Raw genomic sequence first — 15,186 nt, 5'->3', positions numbered from 1 at the left:
AAACAGCTGACAGTTTGCTGTACATACTGTACAAATCTGTTATTTGAAAAAGCTATATTGTATAAAGTTTATAAGCACGCCTTAGGACACTAAATACAATTACATAAATTCAACAAATAAAAAGTTGCTAAAAAGTTAAACAAATTACCCTGGCCATATGTAACATAACATAAAATAGTTGACAATGACATGTAAATTTTCATTCTGAATAAAGCTTTATTCTTGAAGATTTTGTATGGAATATTTTACCATACAGAATCAGTCTGAGTGCCTTTCTAAACCACACATAAAAGAACGCATACACAATGGGATTACATGCTGAATTGGTATTACCAATCCAAATTAAGAAATCAACCAATTGTACTGGACTGTTTAAATGATGATATGTGTCAGCAATACTGTAGATTAAAAGTGGTGCCCAGGACACTAGAAAAGCTCCCATAACAATGGCCAATGTTTTAGTGGCCTTTCTCTCTGCTTTACTAACGGACTGTCCTTTCGACCGATTCATTTGGGAAAGTGTGTTGTGTACTGCACGTGACTGTCTCTGTGCTACAAGATAGATTTTCAGATAAATGCTCAGTGTGATAATGGTGGGGATGTAAAAATGGAACAAAGAAATGATCACTGCTGTTATTGGTCCAAGAATCATCATACATCCTCCTTCACAGATAATATCACTGTAGTCATCAAGGCCTCGAATCTTGAGCTCCAGAGAAATCATCCCAAATCCCACAGCAACAGAAACAATCCAACAAACAGCAATCATTAACAGAGTAGTGAGAGGAGTCATTGTACTGTGATACAGCAGGGGGTGACAGACAGCATAATATCGTTCAATAGAGATAAACATAAGATTGAGTACAGACGCAGTACACAAAGTAATGTTAAGGCTGCTGTGGATTTTACAGTACACACTCCCCAAATACCAACAAGTCTCCACAGAGCGAATCATGCTGGGAGGCATCACAAACCCGCCTATAAACAGGTCAGCTACAGCCAGAGAGAGAGTGAGGAAGTTAGTCGGAGTGTGCAGCTGCTTGAAATGAGCTATAGCTATGATCACCATAAGATTTCCAAATAATGTCAGAAGCACAACGAAGCCAAGAACAAGATAAGTCACAGTTTTCACAGCCAGAGGATAGACATTCTGCTGACAAGAGTTCGGATGATGTTCATAACACAGAGTTATGTTTCCTACACTCACATTTGGGCGTACATAAATCTGTATGTCAATCATTTCAGCGATATCTTTACCTCTGTTAGTAAGGTTATATGAAATGAAATCCTGCACAGTCTAAAACAAAATATCAAACCTCAGATGGGTGAGTCTTACTACTGTAACATGACATTAGAGGTGTTAAAACAAGCACTCTCTCTCAAGTCTTATATCAGCAGTCATATGAGGGCAAAAGCCACAGAGAGACGAGAGCAGCTCTCATTTATACCCTTTATGAACTCCACTCCTTCCCAATAAAACACTCCTCCTTTCTGAATCTGATACACTTTCTGATATTTAACCAACATCCTTGTTAAAATCTCTGAATAAAAACTGACATATTTCACATTTAACCAATCATCTCAGAACAGAATGAATGGTCCAGTTTTGTTTTTTAATTTCTGGAATGCATATATGCATATACCTTAAAAAACCTATTTATTGACAATATTTTTGTAGTAATTCTTTATTATTTGTTTCCCAAACAGTTTGGCATTAGAAATAAATATAGGAAAACCTTTCACTGAACAGTTGGGGTAGATGAAAGCAGAATTTGTCGCTGACAGTTTGAGATTGTCACACAGTGACAACAGAAGGCAGTGCTACATAACCAATGTAATGGGGATGTAAACTTTTTAACTTTAGCAATGGATACAAAGTGTTAAGTGGATATGACATTAACCTACAGAAACACATCTTTACCACACCAAGAATGGTGAGTGGAAGGAAGCTTCATTAACAGTATCCATCAAAATTACAAATCTTAAAATTCCTCTGTCTGTGCCTTTACTCAAATTGCCACACACCTGTGCATGTGGATGTGCATGTTGAAGCTCTCTGTTCAAAACAAAGTGTAATTATATGGAATTAAAAGCTTGATTCCCCTTACATTTTCTGGATTTCCCAGATGTTCTATACAAAATATCAAATTATCTATGATATATGAGCACCTCTGATTGAATAAATTTGAAAGAAAAAAACAAGCACAAGAAGAAATTCTGTCACAATCAAATGAAAATACACATAACAGCCTTTCTAAACCACATATACAATAATGCATACACAATGGGATTACATGCTGAATTTGAATTACCAATCCAACCAAATAGGTCAACTAATTGTAGTGGATCAATGAAACGATGATTGGGGTCAGCAATGCTGTAGATTAAAAGTGGTGCCCTAGACACTAGAAAAGCTCCCATAACAATGGCCAGAATTTTAGTGGCCATTCTCTCTGCTTTACTAACGGACTGTCCTTTTGACTGATTCATTTTGGAAAGTGTCTTGAGCACTTCATGTGACTGTCTCTGTGCTACAAGATATATTTTCAAATATAGGCTTAGCACAATAAAGGTGGGCATATAAAAATTGAACATAGAAATTATTACAGCAGTAACAGGTCCAAGAATTAACACACACCCTCTCCCTCACACATGACATCACTCTAGTCTTTGAGACCTTGAATCTTGAGCTCCAGGAAAATTATCCCAAATCACACAGCAGCAAAAATACTCCAACAAACAGTGATCATGAACAGAGTAGTGAAAGGAGTCATTGTACTGTGGTATATCAGGGGGTGACAGAATAGGATAGAATAGCTTTTTTATTGTCACATACAAAGTTATACAAGTACAACATTGCAGTGAAATGCCTTCCGTCTGTCCACTCATGTTAACAGGTGTTAGGTGTGTGAAACAGACGCAACAGCAGCAGGTTGCCTGCGCCATCTTACAGTTAGAAGAAACAACTGGATTACATCAGGAAAAGTGGTGGTTAAAAAAAAAAAAAAAAAAAGGTCCCAGACTGTGCCTTAAAGTAAGCACAGTGTGTGGTCTTGAAAAAAACAACACCTGTAGCAAACAAGCAATACACACACATAGTTCAGTAACGTGGACAAACAGCAGTTCATGGGTGGGGGGGCAAGGTTCAGTCTGTGAGAAAGTCCACAGAATGGAATAGCAATCACTGGTCCTTGAGCACAAAAGTTCAAGACGGGAGGGTGCAGCCAGATTTCCATAGCAACCGTTCCTCCGGGGGAGTTTGACTATCAGCGGCCTCGAGCTGGTCTGCTGGGGCAGACAGAAAGCCCACTATCGTAAGGCCGAATAGTTATACATCTTCAATGTCCTCGATAAAAAAGGTGCCAGACACACCACGCACCACCTCTCCCATCCATCCATGGTATATCCAGCTGGCGTCGTTCCATCAGGGCAGGCGGGCTCCCCCGAGCCCAAACTTCTCCTTGAGAAGATGGTGTCAATAGCGTTGAGAGACCAGTTGATCAATTCTAGCTCTAATTTGAAGAGCGGTGCTAAGAGAGACTCTAAGGGTAGACAAGACTAGGAGAAGCCAAGCAGGAAAGATAAAGAGTGGAGAGGAGGAAAACGTGACCGCCTCCCACAAGAGCAAGAAAGAAAAAGACAGACTGCAAATTGAGTTAAAAACATAAGATTTAGAACAAATGCAGTGCAAAATGTAATTTCAAGGCTGCTGTGTATTTTACAGAATAGACTCCCCAAATACCAACAAGTCTCCAACAAGAGTGAGGAGACAGAAGCACAGTGAAACTAAGAACGAAGGAAATGTCACAGTTCTCACAGACATATAACAGAAAAGAGTCTGCAATATTTTACTGACAAGAGTTTGGCTGATGTTCGAAACAAAGTATTATATTTCCTACACTCAGATTTGGGATGTAATAATTTTGTATGTAATTCATTTCATAAGGGTTGTTCCATCTGTGCTAAATATTATATTTAATTTCACAATTATTACAGGCAAATAAAATTGTTCTTCAAAAAAGTGTTTGGGTGTGTGAACACACTGAATCTTCCAAGATAATATGCTGGAGAGGAAAGGAACATGTCTTTATATTAAAAATCTGTTACTTTTGTTAAGAACCAATAAATGTTCTAGGACTTAAACATTTTATATGTATGATGGTTTGCAGTTCTGTGCTGCCATTATTTTCTTCAATTCTGATGTCTCCAACATTTTTCCTTCAGATGTTTTACCAAATGATTCATCAAAATTTTGTTGGGTGTTGCATCTATTCCAAACTTGGACAGATATGACAAGTAATTGATGTTACTCTTTTCATTCAAACAATATGCCTCTTTCATTTCTGGGCAGAGCACTATAGTTCTTCATCAATTTTGTTATTGTAAAACTGCAAAAATGATTTAGCAAACAAAGTGACAGCAATTACTGAATGTTTAAAACAGGTTATGATATATTAAAAAATGTTCAATATAGAAGATTTGAAAAAGCGAAATAGATACATTTTAATTAATGAAAAAAAATATTTTAAGAACAGAATTTTGCAACATTCCTCATTTTGAACATGATTCTGATAATGTCTATTAAATTACACTTTCCTGGTTAATGTCTCTCTGACTGAATCTTGAGCAATATGCCCTTTAACTTCACCTTAAAATGATATGAATAATATAAATCTTGCAATCAGATACAACTGTACATGTCAATAAATGGGAATTTATGGTAATATGGTTTTTAACCACTTATCCAGTTCAGGGTCACGGTGGATCCAGAGCCTACCTGGAATCATTTGGCGCAAGGCACCCTGGAGGGGGCAGTCCTTCACAGGGCAACACACACACACACACCTACTTTTCTGAGTCGCCAATCCACCTACTAACCTGTGTTTTTGGACTGTGGGAGGAAACCAGAGCACCCGGAGGAAACCATGCGGACATGAGAAGAACACACCAAACTCCTCACAGACAGTCACCCAGAGCAGGACTCGAACCCACAACCTCTAGGTCCTTGAAGCTGTGTGACTACGACACTACTTGCTGCACCACCGTGCCGCCCCAGACAGTAAACATATTAACATCAAAAACTAAACCACTAAAACATTTACTGGAGTCCTGGAGCTCCTTCTCTCCTGTGGCTGTCACAGTGCAACTATGCATGACCATGTCTAAGTATGCAATTATGTTATGGGCTTAAAAGCACATGTCATTTCTAAACATATTAACTGGTTAAAACTTAAAATGAGATAATATATTTTTTTCAAGCTTCAGCATTTGGAGCTCAGATATGATAAGCTAAAATGATATGTGTTGATTTATGAGTTTGCCCTAAATGTAATATTACTTTTATATTATGAGCACTTGTGTTAGAGAGTAGGGGAAAAAACAACAAAAAACAAAAACTTATATTGATTACTGGGAATGTGTTCTCTGATAAAAAACTAAATGAACAGAGAGCTTAGAAGATTAATCATACATAAACATGAAACACTTGAGCATGACAAGCCAATTTCTATTCTGAATTTAACTGTATTATTGAACGTTTCTTCTGGAAAATTTGCCATATAAACATAATTCTGATGGCCTTTCTGAACTGCACATACAATAATGCACACACAATTGGATGAAATGCTGAATTGGAATAAGCAATCCAACCCAAAGAAAATAACACAATTGTACTGGAATTCTAAAACTATAATTTGTGTCAGGAATATTGTAGATCTTTACTAATGGAGTGTACCTTTGCAGGATTCATTTGAGAAAGTGCATTTTGTATTGAACAAGACTGTCTTTGTGCAACAAGATATATTTTCAGATACATGCTAAGCATCATAATGACAAGGATGTAAACTTAAACAAAGTTATTAACAGCAAAGCTGGTATGTGCCCTACAATCATTACACACATTCCAACACAGAAGGTCTTGTTGTGCTCAAAAAGAGGCCCCAGGAAAATCATGAGTTCTCACCTCCCCATTGAAATACAATACTTTCTGGACCCAAGATGATCTACCTGAGGTCCAAATTAACTCTTACTATCCTCATTAAAAATCCTTGTATAAAACTAACCTTATTTAGTCACTCATGAATAACGTTTCAACAATAAGTGTATATTTTAATCAGTGGAATTAATCTACATACAAAATTAAACATAGGTGTAATAGGAATATACAGATTACTTACTGTTCATACATTCCACAATATTTCTCTAATGCACCAAGAATATGTAGAACTTTCAGTAGCTATCCACTGAAAAGGGGCTAATGGCAAATTAATCTTCAGCTAAAAGCAGAAGATATTATCAAAATGACAAAAAAATAATAACTGCTACATTACTACGGCTGAAAAGGCAGAAATAAATGGAGCCAGGTAAAACATCTTGGTAGCAGATACACACTGCTACAGACAAACAGCTGATATTCCTCCACATTGTGTATGTCACATTAATAAACATGCTTGCTGAACATCTCTTCCTGAAACTGCTAAAACTGTTAAGGGGAAAAATGAAAATAACCCTTGTATAACCATTTGTTAGAAAACACTTTCCTCATCAAATAAAACATGGTGTAGATCTGTAAAACGTGAACATGAAATATTTGAGTATAACCAATAAAACTCTATTCTGAATATAACTTTATTCCTGAAGATTTGTTTCTCAATATTTTGCCACACAAAATAAGTCTGAGGGCCTTTCTAAACCACACAAAAAAGAACACATACACAATGGGATTACATGCTGAATTGGAATAAGCAATCCAGCCCAAGAAATCTGTCATTTGTACTGGACCACTCAAATTATGATTTGGGTCAGTAAGAGTGTAGATTAAAAATGGTGCCCAAGACACAATATAAACTCCCATAACAATGGCCAATGTTTTAGTGGCCTTTCTCTCTGCTTTACTAATGGACTGTCCTTTTGACGACTTAATATGAGACATTGTATTGTGCACTGCACGTGACTGTTTCTGTGCATTGAGGTATATTTTCAGATATAGACTTAGCATCATAAAGGTGGGGATGTAAAAATTAACCAAAGCAATGATCACACCTGTTATGGGCCCAAGAATCATCATACAACCTCCTTCACAGATAACATCACTGTAGTCCTCGAGGTTTCGAATCTTAAGCTCCAGGAATATCATCCCAAATCCCATAGCAACAGAAACACTCCAACAAACAGTTATCATTAACAGAGTAGTAAGAGGAGTCATTGTACTGTTGTAAAGCAGGGGGTGACAGAATGCATAATATCGATCAACAGAGATGAACATGAGATTTAGAACTGATGCAGTGCACAATGTAATATCAAGGCTGCTGTGTATTTTACAAAAAATAGTTCCCAAATACCAACAAGTCTCCACTGAGCGTATTATGCTGGGAGGCATCACAAATCCTCCTAGAAACAGGTCAGCTACAGCCAGAGAGAGTGAGGAAGTTAGTCGGAGTGTGCAGCTGCTTGAAATGAGCTATAGCTATGATCACCATAAGGTTTCCAAACAATGTCAGAAGCACAATGAAGCCAAGAACAAGATAAGATACAGTTCTCACAGCCAGAGGATAGACATTCTGTTGACAAGAATTTGGATGATGTTCATAACAGAGTTATGTTTCCTACACTCCCATTTGGGATAATATCATTTTGTATGTCATTCATTTCATCAGGATAAATCAAACATCATTATGTATTATTATTTAAAAAATCATTATGTATCATTACAGGCAAATAAACATTTATTTTTAAAAAGTGCCAAGCTAAAACAACATTGGAGTTGTGAAAACATCTCTAAGACCTAATATCAGCAGGCATGCGAGGGCAAAAGACAGAGGAGAGAGAAGTTCTCATTTATATTCTCTGAAGGCCACTCCTTTACACTAAAACACTCCTTCAAACTAATTTCGGGGACCCTTCATACCCTTCCTGATCTTCAAAAAGTCTCTCATTGTCCTTATTAGAAACTCTAAACGAATTCTCATTTATTTAATCTTTAATCACTCATGACTGAAAAAAAAGTTTCTACATTTCACACTAAGCCACTGCGATGGAAAACCAACCCCGTACTACGGACAAACGAGCAAGTAGAAGCTGAGACAAATCGAGAAGGTACTATGCAATGAAAAAACACTATTGAAGAACATTATATCTGCGGATACAATCCTGGTGGTTGAACAAATAAACAAATAAAAAAAACAAATAAAAACTTTGATGATCATATGTAATAAATATGGACTCTTTTTATGTTTTATACTGACTAATATCCAAGCCGCAAGACAGCAGATTAGTAGTGCTAACAGTTAAAAACGTTAATATTACTGACTTAACTTTCAAACAAACTCCTGCTTTAAAATCTGAGGTCACTGCACACTATAATGGCCACGACTTGCCCGGTTAAGTTTCTAGAGTCATCTCAGTCTCTAAAGATGCTAAACTTTTTTTTTTGTTATACAGTGCTGTGTTTATTTAAAATGAGCTCTGCAATCAATATTTGGAGACAATTCCCTATGAGCAGACTCGTGACAAGTCCCTGGCACCTCAACACCATCTGAGCACCATCTCTACAATATAGATATATGCAATGTAGAAAAAGAGGAGCCAGCCCAGAAGATGGAACAGGTTCACTTTTCTGCTCTGTAAGGAAAATTCCTACAGAAAAACAGGGGTAGATGAAATGGTAAAATGTAAATATTCTGCTACAGAATATATTAGGCTAAATTATGAAAATTGTATTCGTATATGCATCTTCAAATAAACCATCTAATCAGTTACTAAACAAAAAATAGACAGATTTATTAGTTGTAATAAAGAACACTATGAAATTTTACTTATTGGTTAAAACACCCTCCAATATGAAAAATTTTCCTATAAAATGTTACATTATCTAAAATTTAAGAGTCCATCTGTTTAAAAAAAAAAAAAAAAAAAAAAAAAAAAGGTACTCTTCAGGTTTGGAAATGTGTCCCCTCATCAAATACAAATGAGAATAAAGTAATAAAAATACTTAATGTACAGGAATCTAACATCAACATGAAAAAATTTTGGCATGACCAGTCGTATTTTATTGTGAGTACAAATTTATTCCTGAAGAGTTGCTTTGGAATATTTTACCATACAGAATCAGTCTGAGGGCCTTTCAAAACCACACATAAAAGAATGCATACACAATGGGATTACATGCTGAATTGGAATTACCAATCCAACCCAAAAAATCTATGAATTGGAACGGACCAATCAAATTATGACTTGGGTCAGCAAAGCTGTAGATTAAAAGTGGCGCCCAAGACATTAAAAACGCTCCCATAACAATAGCCAATGTTTTAGTTGCTTTTCTTTCTGCTTTACTAAGAGATTGTCCTCTTGAATTCAGTTGAGACAGTGTATTATATATTGAACGAGACTGTCTCTGTGCAACAAGATATATTTTTAGATAAATGCTCAGTATGATTATAGTGGGGATGTAAAAATTGAACAAAGCAATGATCACTGATGTTACAGGCCCTAGAATCAACACACACCCTCCTTCACATATGATATCACTGTAGTCCTCGAGAACTCGAATCTTGAGCTCCAAGTAAATCATCCCAAATCCTACAGCGGCAGAAACACTCCAACAAACAGTGATCATGAACAAAGTAGTGAGAGGAGTCACTTTACTGTGGTACAGCAGGGGGTGACAGACTGCATAATATCGTTCAATAGAGATAAACATAAGATTTAAAACAGACGCAGTGCACAGTGTAATTTCAAAACTGCTGTGTATTTTACAGAACACACTCCCCAAATACCAACAAGTCTCCACAGAGCGCATCATTCGCGGAGGCATCACAACTCCTCCGACAAGCAGGTCAGCTACAGCCAAAGAGAGAGTGAGGAAGTTAGTCGGAGTGTGCAGCTGCTTGAAATGAGCTATAGCTATGATCACCATAAGGTTTCCAAACAAGGTCAGAAGCACAATGAAGCCAAGAACAAAATAAGTCACAGTTCTCACAGCCAGAGGATAGACATTCTGTTGACAAGAGTTTGGATGATGTTCATAACACAGAGTTAGGTTTCCTACACTCCAATTGGCAGTAAAATAATTTTGGATGTCTATCATTTCAGGGATGGCTCAACTCCTGTGGGAAAGCTTGGAATTTTATAGCAGACCTTCAGCTACATGCATTTTAAAGCAAGCAGAATAATGGCACAAATATAACATTCTTTATCTGTATTTCTCTAAGACACAAACCACTACTTAAAGAAATATCCTATAATATTAAACCTAAAGAAAAGTGAGTCTTATTATTCTCATGTGACATTAGAATTTTTCTCTTTAAGACCCAATGCCTGCCTGCCTGTAAAGGCAAAACCCACACAGACGACGAAGCAGATCTCATTTATATTTTCTCAGATGTCCACTCCTTCCCACAAACACACTCCTCCTTTCTAGACTCTTCACAATAAACATGATGTTCAATCACTCTCCTTATTAAAATATCGGAAATAAACCTGACATATTTAATATTAATAAATTATGTGAGAACTTAATAAATGGTCACAATGTATATTTTATTTACTGGAAAAAAACACAAAAAATGTAATGCACTGGAAATAAAGTCATTTCTAATTGTCTGTATTTTCTGTAATATTCTTGTGTTATGCCAAGGATTATTAGGCCCTTACACATTTCCAAAAGTTCCATTAGAAAGAGGAAAAAAAGATTTAAGCATGTCTTTCATGTTCCGTGACTGCAACAGAATCTTCCGTTGATGGCTAGAGAGTTTCTCAAGATGACAACAAACACAATTTACTGCTTCATTACAACAAATGCAAGTGCACAAATCAAATAGAACCATGTTAATTATTGTGTCAGCATTACAAAGCATCGGTAGAAAAAGTAAAGATTTGAAATGATGAGATATGAATACCTGAGCCTAAGGCTAAAAATGCCCGAACCTCTGATTAATGGTGAATGGCAATAGAGTCTGCTCATCTCTGATTCATTACAAAGTATCCTTTACAAATACAAACTAATAAGAAATGGTTCGTGGCAGTTCATGTAACTGGCAAAGAATAAACAACCCAACATCTTAAACATGAAAAACCTCACATACGTCACATATATGAAAGCAGTTCTACTTGAACATCTGACTGAAAATGAAAGACAAACATTTGAAAGTAGCCCATCTGTTCTACTAAAGCAACCTACAAGGTTCAGGATTTTCCAGAATGTCTAAAAGAATTGCCATTTCATCTATAATTTAAAAACAATTTCTTTTCCTACATGATTTATTAAATTAATTAAAACATATTCTAACAGGTATAAAAAATACGGGGAAATATTTTTTTCCTCATCATGATCAGATAGAGGATGAATAGTAAAACAAACAGTGAATAAACTAAATCAAATATCAACAAAATACACTTTAGAATGTCCAGTCAAACACTATTCTAATACAACTTTATGCCTGAAGATCTGCTTCTAAATATTTTGCCATATAAAATAAGTCTGAGGGCCTTTCTAAACCACACATAAAAGAATGCATACACAATGGGATTGAATGCGGAATTCGTATTTCCAATCCAACTCAAGAAATCAAATAATTGTACTGGAGTGTTCAAACTGTGATATGTTTCAACAATGCTGGAAATTAGAAGTGGTGCCCAAGAGAGTAGAAAAGCTCCCATAACAATAGCCAAGGTTTTAGTGGCTTTTCTCTCTGCTTTAATAATGGACTGTCTTTTTGACTGATTCATTTGGGAAATTGTATTGTGCACTGCAAACGACTGTCTCTGTGCTACCAGATATATTTTTAGATAAATGCTCAGCATGACTATTGTGGGGATATAAAAATTAAACAGTGCAATATTCAAAGATGTTATGGGCCCTAGAATCAACATACACCCTCCTTCACACAGGATGTCGCTGTAGTCCTCGATACCTCGAAAGCTGATCTCCAAGAAAATCATCCCAAATCCCACAGCGGCAGAAACATTCCAACAAACAATGATCATGAACAGAGTAGTAAGAGGAGTCATTTTACTGTGGTACAGCAGGGGGTGACACACTGCATAATATCGTTCAACTGAGATAAACATAAGATTTAAAACAGATGCAGTGCACAACGTAATTTCAAAGCTGCTGTGTATTTTACAGAACACACTCCCCAAATACCAACAAGTCTCCACAGAGCGCATCATCCGTGGAGGCATCACAAACCCTCCGACAAGCAGGTCAGCTACAGCCAAAGAGAGAGTGAGGAAGTTAGTCGGAGTGTGCAGCTGCTTGAAATGAGCAATAGCTATGATCACCATAAAGTTTCCAAACAAGGTCAGAAGCACAATGAAGCCAAGAACAAGATAAGTCACGGTTCTCACAGCCAGAGGATAGACATTCTGTCGACAAGAGTTCGGATGATGTTCATAACACAGAGTTAGGTTTCCTATGCTCCCATTTGGACTAAAATAATTCTGGATGTCTATCATTTCAGGGATGGCTCAACTCCTGTGGGAAAGCTTAGTATATTATAGCAGACCTTCAGCTACATGCATTTTAGAGCAAGCAGAATAATGGCACAAATATAACATTCTCTACTTGTATTTCTCTAAGACACATAAACCACTACTTAAAGAAATATCCTATAATATTAAACCTAAAGAAGAGTGAGTCTTATTATTCTCATGTGACATTAGAGGTTTAAAGACATTCTTCTCTTTAAGACCCAATGCCTGTCTGCCTGTAAAGGCAAAACCCACACAGACGACAAACCAGATCTCATTTATATTTTCTCGGATGCCCACTCCTTCCCACAAACACACTCCTCCTTTCTAGACTCTTGACAATTAACATGATGTTCAATCACTCTCCTTATTAAAATATCTGAAAAAACCCAACACATTTAGTTGTTTATAAATTATGTGAGAACATAATAAATGGTCACAATGTATATTTTATTTAGTAGAAGTAAAACACATTAAAAAGTGTAATGCCATGGAAATAAAGTCATTTCTAATTGTCTGTATTTTCTGTAATATTCTTGTGTTATGCCAAGGATTATTAGGCCCTTACACATTTCCAAAAGTTCCATTAGAAAGGGGAAAAAAGATTTAAGCATGTCTTTCATGTTTCGTAACTGCAACAGAATCTTCCGTTGACGGCTAGAAATTGTCTCAAGATGACAACAAACACAACTTACTGCTTCATTACAACAAATGCAAGTGCACAAATCAAATAGAACCATGTTAATTATTGTGTCAGCATTACAAAGCATGGGTAGAAAAAGTAAAGATTTGAAATGATGAGATATGAATACCTGAGCCTAAGGCTAAAAATGCCCCAAACCTCTGATTAATGGTGAATGGCAATAGAGTTTGCTCATCTCTGATCCATTTCAAAGTATCCTTTACAAATACAAACTAATAAGAAATCGTTCGTGGCAGTTCATGTAACTGGCAAAGAATAAACAACCCAACATCTTAAACATAAAAAACCTCACATACGTCACATATATGAAAGCAGTTCTACTTGAACACCTGACTGAAAATGAAAGACAAACATTTGAAAGTAGCCCATCTGTTCTACTAAAGCAACCTACAAGGTTCAGGATTTTCCAGAATGTCTAAAAGAAATGCCATTTCATCTATAATTTAAAAACAATTTCTTTTCCTACATGATTTATTAAATTAATTAATTAAAACATATTCTAACAGGTATAAAAATACTGGGAAATATTCTTCCTCATGATCAGATAGAGGATGAACAGTAAAACATAAATGAATAAACTAAATCAAATATAAACAAAATACACTTTAGAATGTCCAGTCAAACACTATTCTAATACAACTTTATGCCTGAAGATCTGCTTCTAAATATTTTGCCATATAAAATAAGTCTGAGGGCCTTCCTAAACCACACATAAAAGAATGCATACACCAGGGGATTACATGCTGAGTTGGAATTTCCAATCCAACTCAAGAAATCAAATAATTGTACTGGAGTGTTCAAACTCTGATATGTGTCAACAATGCTGTAAATTAGAAGTGGTGCCCAAGACAGTAAATAAGCTCCCATAACAATAGCCAATGTTTTAGTGGCTTTTCTCTCTGCTTTATTAATGGACTGTCTTTTTGACTGATTCATTTGGGAAATTGTATTGTGCACTGCAAGCGACTGTCTCTGTGCTACAAGATATATTTTTAGATAAATGCTCAGCATGACTATTGTGGGGATATAAAAATTAAACAGTGCAATGGTCAAAGATGTTATGGGCCCTAGAATCAACATACACCCTCCTTCACACAGGATGTCGCTGTAGTCCTCGATGCCTCGAATGTTGAGCTCCAAGAAAATCATCCCAAATCCCACAGCAGCAGAGACACTCCAACAAACAATGATCATGAACAGAGTAGTAAGAGGAGTCATTTTACTGTGGTACAGCAGGGGGTGACACACTGCACAATATCGTTCAATAGAGATAAACATAAGATTTAAAACAGATGCAGTGCACAACGTAATTTCAAAGCTGCTGTGTATTTTACAGAACACACTCCCCAAATACCAACAAGTCTCCACAGAGCGCAGCATTCGTGGAGGCATCACAAACCCTCCGACAAGCAGGTCAGCTACAGCCAGAGAGAGAGTGAGGAAGTTAGTCGGAGTGTGCAGCTGCTTGAAATGAGCTATAGCTATGATCACCATAAGGTTTCCAAACAAGGTCAGAAGCACAATGAAGCCAAGAACAAGATAAGTCAAAATTCTCACTGCCAGAGGAAAGACATTCTGTCGACAAGAGTTCGGATGATGTTCATAACACAGAGTTAGGTTTCCTACACTCTGATTGGCAGTAAAATAATTCTGGATGTCTATCATTTCAGGGATGGCTCAACTCCTGTGGGAAAGCTTAGTATATTATAGCAGACCTTCAGCTACATGCATTTTAGAGCAAGCAGAATAATGGCACAAATATAACATTCTCTACTTGTATTTCTCTAAGACACATAAACCACTACTTAAAGAAATATCCTATAATATTAAACCTAAAGAAGAGTGAGTCTTATTATTCTCATGTGACATTAGAGGTTTAAAGGCATTCTTCTCTTTAAGACTCAATGCCTGCCTGCCTGTAAAGGCAAAACCCACACAGACGACAAAGCAGATCTCATTTATATTTTCTCGGATGTCCACTCCTTCCCACAAACACACTCCTCCTTTCTAGACTC

The 15,186-nt window shown here is 36.5% G+C and overlaps 5 protein-coding genes and 1 pseudogene across 5 annotated transcripts in view; all 6 read right to left on the bottom strand.

The window, feature by feature from the left end:
• The window catches only part of stx7l (syntaxin 7-like), a 300,211-nt gene that overhangs the window by 208,465 nt on the left and 76,560 nt on the right, over positions 1-15,186 (bottom strand). The window lies entirely within an intron of this gene.
• Positions 200-1,240, bottom strand: LOC136702784 (trace amine-associated receptor 1-like). Its single transcript, XM_066677922.1, has one exon. The coding sequence runs from the start codon at positions 1,238-1,240 to the stop codon at positions 200-202; it is 1,041 nt and encodes a 346-aa protein (XP_066534019.1).
• On the bottom strand, positions 6,611-7,565 carry LOC136702783 (trace amine-associated receptor 1-like; annotated as a pseudogene).
• LOC136701474 (trace amine-associated receptor 1-like) lies at positions 9,122-9,811 on the bottom strand. Its single transcript, XM_066676034.1, has one exon. The coding sequence runs from the start codon at positions 9,809-9,811 to the stop codon at positions 9,122-9,124; it is 690 nt and encodes a 229-aa protein (XP_066532131.1).
• On the bottom strand, positions 11,419-12,453 carry LOC136702781 (trace amine-associated receptor 1-like). Its single transcript, XM_066677921.1, has one exon. It carries the CDS (start codon positions 12,451-12,453, stop codon positions 11,419-11,421), a length of 1,035 nt encoding a protein of 344 aa, XP_066534018.1.
• Positions 13,802-14,836, bottom strand: LOC136702604 (trace amine-associated receptor 1-like). Its single transcript, XM_066677733.1, has one exon. The coding sequence runs from the start codon at positions 14,834-14,836 to the stop codon at positions 13,802-13,804; it is 1,035 nt and encodes a 344-aa protein (XP_066533830.1).

This window comes from Hoplias malabaricus, chromosome 7, assembly GCF_029633855.1.
Source record: "Hoplias malabaricus isolate fHopMal1 chromosome 7, fHopMal1.hap1, whole genome shotgun sequence".
NCBI classification, from domain to species: Eukaryota; Metazoa; Chordata; class Actinopteri; order Characiformes; family Erythrinidae; genus Hoplias; species Hoplias malabaricus.
Note: the sequence above shows the minus strand (reverse complement) of the source record. Positions and strands in the feature narration are given on the sequence as shown.